At 42.6% G+C, this 11,339-nt stretch overlaps 1 protein-coding gene across 2 annotated transcripts in view; it reads right to left on the bottom strand.

Moving 5' to 3' along the window:
- Window positions 1–10,715, bottom strand: part of slc16a3b (solute carrier family 16 member 3b) — an 82,974-nt gene extending 72,259 nt beyond the window's left edge. Inside the window, exons 1-6 of one of the 2 annotated variants that reach the window (XR_013507530.1) lie at window positions 10,588–10,715; window positions 5,415–5,679; window positions 5,166–5,309; window positions 4,415–5,025; window positions 3,348–3,528; window positions 237–2,215 (exon numbers count right to left, since the gene is read on the bottom strand). Coding sequence is in view for 1 of the 2 variants with exons in the window: in XM_078290623.1 (XP_078146749.1) it covers window positions 1,881–2,215; window positions 3,348–3,528; window positions 4,415–5,025; window positions 5,166–5,309; window positions 5,415–5,637 (1,494 nt within the window). In the remaining variant the exon portion in view is untranslated. Of the gene's footprint in view, window positions 1–127; window positions 2,216–3,347; window positions 3,529–4,414; window positions 5,026–5,165; window positions 5,310–5,414; window positions 5,680–10,587 lie in introns of those variants that run through there. The other variant, XM_078290623.1, reaches the window with a different exon arrangement.
- Between the last annotated feature and the right edge of the window lie 624 nt (window positions 10,716–11,339).

Raw genomic sequence — 11,339 nt, 5'->3', positions numbered from 1 at the left:
AAAGCTGTAAAATGTAAATGTAGTCACTTCCACCCGTGGAAGTAGACTCAAAGACTGAAAGGCCTGCAGTAAGAAGATTTGTTGTTGTGCATGTAAACATGTTGGTGACTGAGGAACTATTCACACCTTTTCTCCACAGAAAATATATTTATTTGGGAATCCAGGCATCAAAGGCCTGCGTTGTATTAGACGTGACTCAGAAAAATAGCAGTTTAAGTGCAGCGTGTGTGTGTTACAGTTCTTTATGAATATCCAAGCAACTATAACTATAGTTCTTGTCTTTCATCGCTGTCTGTTGAACAAAGATCTCGTACAAATACACAGCGGACATACAGTACATGTTACAGCATCTGGCACACCATCTGTACGATACGAACACATAACACATGACACTGACCAGCAAGTACAGTGTTACAGCGCTAAGCATGACAAAACAGCACTCCGAATAAGGAATACACAGCTACATACAGCTCTAGTTCAGCTGCCAGGTTGCAAGTCCGTGCCCCAAATTTTTTCCCTATTTATTTACCACACCCATGATTAGAAATGTGCACATCCCAGTTGTCGTTACATTTAAACGGCAATAAATACAGGCAATAAATAAATCAAAAGGATGCAACGACTGACAAATACATATGATGTGAATTCATTGGACATTATGGAAATGCAAACATACAACAATACAGCATTAAAGAGTAACTGAACCCTAGACCACTTTTGTGGGTTTGCTGCCATCTAATGGTGAAAAGTGTGCTATTGCAATTGCCATCTGCTATTGGCTGATCTTTGGTGCCAAGTGATGTCACCTTCTATAGAGTACAACAGGTGGTGACATCATCTAGCACCAAAGATTAGCTAATAGCATGTGACAATTTCAGTAGCATCATACAGTTAACAGATAAATCACAAAACCAAATGTGCAGCAACAGTTTTTGTCATTTTGGTGAGGCACTGATGGACTATAGTTGGTCATTCTAGTCCACATGTGTGTGTGTGTGTGTGTGTGTGTGTGTGTGTGTGTGTGTGTGTGTGTGTGCATGTGTGCAGTGTGCAGGATAGCAATGCAAATTGAGAAATCGTCTCTCGTGTGTTATGATGGTGTTTCCAGTGTGGTGCAAACAAAGAATACAACACGTGAGTCTAAGTCTAATGCTCCCTCTTTTTTTTAGGGTTTGACCAATATACGTTTTTGAAGGCCAATACCGATACTGACATTTATTAAAGGATACGTTCAGCGATTTTGGACCTATATATAATTAGTCTCTTACATACCTGTGGTACTTAGTACTTATTGGCTCCAGAGTCAGCTGTCGGTTGAAACAGCGAGCTCCATTGCCTCTTGCTGCTAACAATGAGTCCAAATGGTGTTTGTCAAAATATCTATATATTCAGTATTCTCTGTGGGTCAAAGTACTACAGGTATGTAAGAGACTAATTATATATAGGTCTAAAATCGCCAAACGTATCCTTTAAGCTAGTTATGTTTTATGCCAATATTCAGTATCTTTTAATTTGACCATTTTTAACCCAAAAAATGCCCAAAAAGTTAAAAGTATTCAGTGTTTTACCCCAGAATTGTATTCTTGTCAGGGTGGAAAAGCCTCTGAAACAGCATCATGGGACACTAAAACTCTCCACTGAAACCCAGGATAATACTAATGTATGGAATCTGTTCAGGTTAAGAGCTTCCCATGGACAGGAGGCCCACACTGACTGGACCAGATCTGATTTGCAACAAAAGGCCAATATCAGCCTACTTTCTTCCCGTCTCTGGCTCTACACTCCTCTCTCCATCCCTTGCCACAGATTGTCAGCACTCTCATGTCTGTCCTCTTGGCGGGGCGTCCAGCTCATCACTAAGTCTCTCTCTCTCTCCTTCTTCATAGCGACGTCTCGGGGTTCCCCTCTCCGATCTCCTCCATCGCCCCCTTCACCATCTTCGCCACCTCACCCGCTTCCACGACGGCCGCCTTCCCGTTCTCTATCCCCTTCGGTGCCTCGTCGGCTCCCTCGTCCTCGTCGGCTCCCTCGCCGCGGTTCAGCCCCTCCTTCTCGGCGGCGGTCGCGGCCATCTCCATCGTGGCGTCGGGCTCTTCCTGTTTCTTCCTCAGGCACAGGAAGTTGCCCAGGGCGAGGATGAAGGCCGACAGCGTGACCTCACAGCCCGCCAGCAGGAAGACGTACATGTAGTTATGGGTGGTGTCCAGCAGGCGACCTGGTGGAGAGAGAAAGAATTGTTTTTTCAGAATTATTGGTTTTATAACATCTTCGGGTCTATTGCTTGTGTTTATTGTAGAATATAACGCGAACATGAAACCTGATCTATGAATAACAGAATATGAATATGAGAATGTGAATAACCTACGGATTATTGTTTAACGAAGAGTTGCTGAAGTAACGCTGTTGTAAGTGCACAGACAAAAAGAAACTCTTTACTCCATGTTGTTCAATTTACTGTTTACTGAAAGTTTACTTACATTTTTGTATAAAATTTGTATAATCCAGTCATTTAATCTGAGTCTCAAAATCTTCCTTAAAACAGATGAAGATAATTTCACTTGTTTCCAATGCTGATAAACTTCAATTTTCTCAATTCTCTTCAATGAAATGTCATTTTCTAGATGTTGTGACTTGACTCATTTTGCCTTGTTTCAACATATTTACACTTGTTTCTAGATTCCTGAATCAAGTCAAACTGCATCGGGAATTTCAAACTAGTAGAATTTTTCACTTGATAAGAACATAAGATTTTAAAGCTGCACTAGGCCCCAGATTTGCCGTATTTCCCCAAGTGAAATTCTGGTGGTACGCTTATGGGAAATCTTCTCCACATGGGAAGTAGCAAATCAAAACTTAGCGAAATCCAAAAGTGTCTCCTAAACAGCAGTAAGTGAGCACACATGAACATGCAAGGTCTGGGCGCAAGCGAGACCATCTTTCGAAAAAATCTACTGAAGATTTGCACTAAATAATGTGTAAATATCGGTCTTTTCCACTCACTGAGCGATCGTTTGGCTTCAAGAAACTTTGACTATGCTGCACAAGCTGTATGGAGTAACTTTATGGTAATTTTTTGCTCTTTTTGGAACTCTAAAGAACCGGTCCCCATTGACTTCAGTTGTTTTGGAGAAGGCTGCTACGGAGTTGTGCTGGCAACCTCCCTGTGTGTTATATGGATTAACAAACTTCACCTGTATTTTTGGGTGAAATATTCCTTTAAGCATGGGTAAGTAGTAGACAATAATAACTCATCAATAGTTGTTAACATATCTTTCCTTTACAACTACGAGTGTCATAGAATTAGGAGTATTAAGAAAGGTGCAGATAGACATTTTCAATGGGCTGACCTGCTCCAGGAGGTCCCACTAGTACGGCGATAGCCTCCATCAGCAGCACTAGTCCAATGGCGCTGGAGAAGTTCTCGGTTCCTACTATGGCCATGAGGACCTCAAACTGCAGAGCTCCCACCATGCCGTAGGAGATCCCAAAGAAGATACAGAACACCACCAGCCCTGTGTAGTTGGTCGCCTGCAGGGAGAGAGGCGAGAGGTTTCTGAAAAATGATGTCATACACAATAACTCTATACAGGGCTTTCAGGTGATGTGACACTCCCTCTGGCGGCCATATTGGAGGTCTTCAGCTCTTGGGCAACAATAGCTGAGAACAGCCGATTGTGTTTCTAAACATACGTCTCGGCCATCTCAACAGAACTGAATAAACATGGGTTATTTCTGTGCTGTTTTTGACAGGGAACTGATCATTTCACCACTGATACTCTGATTGATTTTGCGCTTAGATCATTTGATCATGTGAGCTAGCTAACCATAGGGAGAGTCGACTCCAAAAGAGTCGATTGTCAATTCCATCACATTGATTCTGAAAATCAATTCTACTAATAAACGGAATTGGAGTCGACTCCTGTGGCAATCTTGACTCCAAATTCTGGAATTGAAGAAACTGTTTAATTTGTAATTAATTTCAATTTCATTTCATTCATCAATTGGACAGTTGCTACAAAACCCGTTGAGCTGACCAGACTTTGTAGAACATTTGTACCAACTTTTGTACCATTTTGAGGTAATGTAATTAATTTGTTTTGTTGTACAACTTAAATTTTTGTGTTGATTTTCATTTGGAATCGGAATCGATTTGAAATCAATTCTATCAACTCCATTACAACAATCTTATTCAGGTATCTCTCTTTTTCTAGGGCCTATATACGGTATTAGCCATTTTTTGCGCACACATTGGACCTCCATGATGGCGCCAGACATCATTTGTGATGCTAAGCCTCGATACATGGATTGGTCATTGTAGCATACAGGAAAGTTCTTCTTCTCCATCTTCCAGTTATTTGTTTCCCCCCTCTATGGATATGGACTTTTAACACATAACCCCTTGCTCCAAGCTTACCTGTGAGCCTATGAGGTCGGTGCATCCATTGAAGATCATAGCAAAGCTGAACAGGTAGACACATCTGGGCCGCACCCACTTCATCCCCGCTATTAACCCCGATGTGGGCCGAGCGAAGATATCAACTGCTCCCAGAATGGTGAGCAGCAGAGCCGACTTGGTATCCTCATATTGCAGCTTCTTGGCATAGCTCACCACGAACACGGGCGGCACGAACAACCCCAGCACCATGACCGACGCCGCTATGGCGTAGATGACAAACCCTCTGTCCTTGAACACGCTGAAGTCCAACAACTTCTTTTTCGGATTCGGCTTTTTCTCTTCCTCCACCGCTCTGTCAACGGTCTCCTCCAGGTCGTTGGGCTTCTTGGGGGGCAGCAGGGGCCTCATGAGGGCCCCGCAGGCGCAGCAGTTGAGCAGCATCCCTCCCAGTATGAGGAACCCCCCCCTCCAGCCATAGTGGTGCTGGAGGACCTGGCCCAGCGGGGACAGGCAGCACAGGGCTACTGGGCTGCCGGCCGCCGCCAAGCCGTTGGCCAGCGGACGCTTCTCACTGAAGTAGCGGTTCAGCATTATCAGAGATGGTTGGAAGTTCAACGCCAGTCCCAGACCTGAGGACAGACGAGGGGTATAGCATACATCATAGTAAGAAGTACCGCAAACTAGCATCTAATCACCATATGCCTCCACCAAACAGATATAAATAGGTGCCTGCAAATTCATATTTATGCATGTACATTCATGACTATACCTGTAATAACTCCGGTGCAAAGGTAGATGTGTATGATACTGGTGGCAAAGGAGGCCAGGACCATTCCCAGTGAGGCAAATAGCCCTCCGACCATCATCACCGGCCGGCAGCCGAACTTGTTCACCAACACGCTGCACAGAGGGCCTGAGCACACACCACATCTGCATTACACTCCATATCTCATTCCTCTGACATTTGGTGCCATATTGTACATTTAGATGCTAACTAATGATAACTATCCCCCCCTACCTGTGCCGTAGAGCATGGCGAGGAGTATGGACGAGATCCAGGCGGTGTCGCTGTAGCCGACGTCAAACTCCCTTATCAGCTCCTTGAAGAAGACGCTGACGGCCTTGGGGAAGGCGTAGGAGAAGCCCGTGATGACGAAGCAGCCCACCAGCACCGCCCAGCCCCACCCTCCGTCCGGCGCCTTCACCCCGGCGGGCCCGTCGTCCACCACCACCCCTCCCATGATCCTCTCTGGCTGCTGTGTCGAGGTCGGCGGCTGTCAACACTGTTGTAGAAAAGCACAGAGGATTAACTTTGATAGGGTAGTTCTAGCTTTATGCCAGTGTTTCCCCTAGAATTGTATTCTCGTCAGGGGGTGAAAAGCCTCTGAAACTGCATGTAAACCATCATGGGACACTAAAACTCTCCACTGAAACACAGGATAATTAAATTTTTAGTTGTTGAGTCTGTTCACCTTGCTAAAAATGCGCATAAACAGCGTAAATTTGGGAAAATGGAAAAATTAGCTTCGTCAGTCCCTGCCTATGCCAATGCTCAATGCCCATGTGCAGTTTCAGATTGATTGGCCAACCCGTTGAGGAGCAAAATGGATGCAGACAGACAGACAGGGTTTTCCTCATGTTATAGTAGGATTCTGGTTTTCATTGCGGTCAAGTGCTGAATAACCCCCATGTTAAAACTAAGTGGAGTTCTGCTTTAACTAAGCAGCTGCTATAATTAGTGGCTCTAGGGTGATAGTGGTTTGTCCTTGAGTGAGGCTACAGTTGCTGGTATAGGCTGTTTTCTGATGTACAGCATTACGCAGAAGTACTTCTATTTCAAGGCAGTGCGTATGAGAGCGTGTGTGTGTGTGTGTGTGTGTGTGTGGTTTCTCCTAGTGGTGATTTACTGTCAGCTGCTTCAGAGTGCAGATGAACCCTCCTCAGACAGAACACACACCACATGCAGACAACATAAATCTCTTCCAATAACACACATCCAGATTATATATTTTCATATTATACATAATCTGTGTTCATTTTTTCTTTGCTCAGTTGGTTCTACTGCCGCTTACACACCCTCATATGTTTCATTCGTACATTCATACAGTGTTGAAATTGTCAGTGGCATATGTTTAAATACTCCTCATTTGCTCTATTTTTATTAATATCCTACTTTTCTGCTTATATTCTTATTTTCTCTGCTGTATCCTGTTACTATTTGCTGCTGCAGCAACACAATTTCCCCACGAGGATCATTTAAGTTCCATATGATCTTTTCTTATCTTATAAACATTTGAATATTCCTCCATTTCTGTCATTTTCAGTCATCACCGGTACAACTTCACATGTCTGCTGTTCCTCAACATTTGAAGCTTAATTTGCCTTTGGCAATCTTCTTCTTTTCACTCATTTGTTACAGCAATTTATCCATGCCAGGATATTGCATTGTGGTGTTGACAAACTTGGGGAGATGCAGCCTTTAATAATCTCATTATCTATGATCTGAAACTCTCAACTGATTCTAGATCAGCTCCAATACCCTGAAGTGTTTAATAGCTCCTGGCCATTCATCTCAATGAGAAATGATCATCTTCGAACACAAATACCTTTACCTCTACTCTGATGTAAATGCAACTGGGACAGATTACAAACTCATAGGAACATATCAAACGCAGCAGCAAGATTACTGTTACAAACTAAGACTAGGCATGAAAATCGTTTTTGGTAAACAAAACAAAAACTGGACCTTACTTGAACAAATTACATTTAAACTCAAACAAAATTAAATAAAATACTAAAACAAAACATTTCTGAAAAAAAAAAAAAAAAGATTAGAAAGAAAAGAAAATAGATTCAAACTAGCAAATTCCATGTGGAAACTTGAATGAGCAAAAGTGATATCAAAATTGAATAGACTCAAAAAATTAAAAAAAAAATTAAAGATGGTTGCTTGGGAAAATAGCTCTTCATAGGGTGTGCTGCAATCAAATAATAAGATACATGATCCGAACATTGGATTATCACACATGAATATCCAAAGCACCCAGCCATCTAAATGCTAACTTTAACTTTTGGTCAGTGATGAAATACTGTTGATTCTGTATTCTGATACGTTCACCAAGCCATGCAACGTCTCTCACTGAAAAGCATAAAAAGTGTGTGTGTGTGTGTAGGTGTGTGTTGGCTTTACACGTGCATTCAAGTGCACTTTACAGTATGACACCCTCCCCCCCCCCCCACATGACCCCAGTGTAACCCATGCAGCATTCGGTCAGGAGCTCCTACTATCAACGGCACTCCTAAAATAAGACCCTTACATTCCCCACCCACACACCCACACACACACACTCACACACACACGCGCGCGCGCACACACATGGGCCGACGCTTAGGGATTGATTCAGAACTGGAATCATTTTCTTGTCACTGATATGGAGATGAAAGGCATTTGGACATTGGTCCGCATTGTGTGTGTGTGTGTGTGTGTGTGTGTGCAGATAGAGAGACAGAGCGACAGAGAGAGGAGAGAGAAGCATCATGACCATGCTAAAGGCAACACTCTTCTCACCATCCTCTCCTCCCTGACTATACAGCAGTTTCCAATCTTAGTCTCAATCTATAATCTCACAGTGTATTGAGTCTTAAAATCTACCCTCAGCCAATGAGGTGAGATCATTTCACTTGTTTCCAATGCTGACTGAACTTGTTCCGAGACTTTTTGTGAATCAGGTGTCATTTTCTTGATTCCGGAGTGATTCTGCCTTGTTTCAACATATTGACATGTTGATGTTTCCAGAATATTACTAAATCCAGCCGTCTTATCAGTTTAAATCACATTTCTGGGTAATGAAGTACTTCAAACTTTCTAAAAAATTCAAAGTTATCCCTCGCTGCCACTAGGGGTCGCCAAAGTGCCAAATTGCCCAGTGCCGCTTTTATTCTGATTATGACAGCAAATGACTTGTTAAAATCAAAATAGACATGTCTTTCAGTGCACTGTTTGTTTTCTAGCAGACTAATTTCTTCATCCACATGAGCCGTGGCCCAGCAATGACAAGCATACAACTGGGTACTCTCCATATCTTAAACTAAGTCAGTGCCTCCCAATGTGAGGTCCAGGGACCTCCAGGAGCCCTTGAGCAGATTCCAGGCGGTCCCCAGCAAAATGAGGAATAGTTTATAATTTCACTGTCATGTCACCCCTTAGAGGTTAGCACAATGGGAGAATGTAAGAAAACAGTTTTTATCATAGGTAACTTAATAACTGTCCTCACTGTTATCTCTCCTACAGCAAAGCAGACAGATGTGTAATTCTTTAATTCTGTACAAAGTCATATCTAACCAAAACCTTCTCAGATGGGGACAAAATCTTATTGTGGGAAGCCATGCACTGCAAAGATATCCAATTCAATCAGTATTGACTCTTATTACCTTCTTAATTGATTCACTTGTTTTCAGAAAAATAAGATTTTAAGACTGAATATGAGACAAAATGGCTCAGTAAGATGGATTTTATTTAATTTATTTTTTTTGCCTTGTGTCTAAAAAGTCACCTCAGTGGAGCATCCAGGTCTAATGTCCCGTCTAAACTGATTGGTACTCGGTGACCTACGCCTATAATAACTGATCACACTGACCAAGTAATAGCTTGTTAATCAGTCATTGCCCCAATTTGTGCACTGAAACAGCGGGTTTGGATGTTTTGCTGGTAAATGAGCTTGCCTTCAAGTCATGAAATACCGGAATTATTACAAGCCAATCTGGGAAAATCGGATTTTTTTATATAGGCCTAATACCAAAAAAAACTACTTTTGTTATTGGGTCCGTTTTGTTATTCTTTCCGACCAAATGCACTTGAATGCGTGCCAATTCGCCGTATTTACGACCTATCTCGGAAGCAGGAGCTTACCAGGCGCACTTGAAGGCATAATTAGATTAGATAGCCTATATATAAGGCTTTATAGTGAGTTTAGTGAATTTACTCTCTGGCAAACAGGGAAACTGTGATGTGAATCCTGACACCAGCCTCTACAGATGCAGCAGCGCACGTAGGCAGTCCGGCTTTTCCCGTGATGAGCAAGAGTGGAAGTAACAAACTCTCCTAATTGAGTGGCTTTTTGTGTAGTTGGACATTTAGACTATTTTGTTAAGCCAGTTATTTCACTTTATGTATGTTTTGACTGGGGAAGTATTGTAGCCTACTTCACTACATTTCAAACTGCATCCGTTACGGAGTGCACATTCTTTTATAAGAATTGCGTCAGAAAACGTTACATCAAACGTTACATCAACCCGTGGAGGAAACGTTAGCTATTGCTCCGTGTTTGCCCATGAAAGTAGCCTAGCTTAGTTAACATTATTGTATTAGGATATTGTTTTGTATTGTCCAGTTACATTAATAATGAGGTTGTTTTATTTTTTTAATCACAAATTGAATAATGACACGAATTTCAAAATCCTTAGCAATGCCACATATTGAGCTGTCTTTTCGTACTTTTTACATTGCGTGGGAAACATCTTTCAGTAGTAAGCCTGTCTCGGTTTTTTAAGTAACTCGGTAACTTTTACTCTCGAGTAGCCTACGAGTAGTAGTCTTACTCTTACTTTTAAATTTGTCCACCACTCATTTCACGTCTACTTCAGTGAAATGTCAGCAGAGTAAAGGCACTTCTAGTACTTGAAGAGGGTATACAGCCTATTTTGGTAGCCTGCTCTTTGCCTGTAAATGAGGCAGCAACCCAAGACAGATGTGGACCACTGCTGTCTGTCTCTCCGGTGGCCTACGTGAGGTACGTGGCGTAGCTATTCCTGTATCTTCTGCATCCCAGCACACAAGCCTGATGCTTCCTAGAAGGTGGGTATGGACTGACCGGTGACCAGTATCAGCCGATGAAAACAGTAATAACCTGTTATAATAGGCGAACTTACACTCTCCTTAGACAACCTCTCGGCATACACAACTACGACCATGTCCACACTTTATCCATACTTTTATTCCTTTCTTTATTCATCTGCCTCACTGTTACTCATCTGCTATTCACCCTCGATGCCTACCTGTTACTCAACATCATACGCAGAGCCCATCGCAAAAAAGGTGAGAATTGACAGTCCAAAGCGGGAATGTAAAGAAGAAGAAAAACAAACATATCTCTTTGTGTTTGACTGAAGAGGAGAAAATAATCCCACAGTACCTGACAAGATGCTGCCCGTCTCTTCTGTCGGTCTGTCTCACAAGCGCTCTTACGAGAACCGCGTGTGCGCGCTTCCGTCACCGTCTTTATTCTACGGGGGGGGGGGGGGGTTCGGCGGCGCGCACAGAGGAAAGTCAGAGGGAGGGACTCTGCTGGTTTTACCCTTGAACTCGGGATGCAGCTGACTCACCTACTGCCCCGAAACAGCCTCCCTATAGGCAGAGGGCACCTTTACTTATCTCATTAACGTAAAGTACCTGTATCTAATAGCCAATCATTTGGCACCAAAACTTACAAACCCGCTCATATCCCATAACTTTCTAATGGACACAATCTGAACTCTCTCTCTCTCTCTCTCTCTCTCTCTCTCTCTCTCTCTCTCTCTCTCTCTCTCTCACACACACACACACACACACACACACAACACACACAATGATTAGGCTACAACAATGATTTGTAATCACCATTACAATGATTTAGATCCTCATGAATTTCCTGAAATCATTATCAAAATATTAATCAAAATAGAACAAAGTACAAATCACAAGAATTTCTCTCTCTCACACACACACACACACACACACACACACACACACACACACACACACGTCTTACAATGACTTTGATCCTCATGAATGTCCTGAAATGATTATCTGAAATAGAAGAAAGTACAAATCACAAGAATTTCACACAATTTCAGCTGAGTGAGATTGTGTAATAGGACCCGGAACCTTTTTAAATCATTGTACCTG

This window comes from Centroberyx gerrardi, chromosome 20 (assembly GCF_048128805.1).
Source record: "Centroberyx gerrardi isolate f3 chromosome 20, fCenGer3.hap1.cur.20231027, whole genome shotgun sequence".
Classification (NCBI taxonomy): Eukaryota; Metazoa; Chordata; class Actinopteri; order Beryciformes; family Berycidae; genus Centroberyx; species Centroberyx gerrardi.
This window is presented reverse-complemented; position numbering and strand designations above follow the sequence as displayed.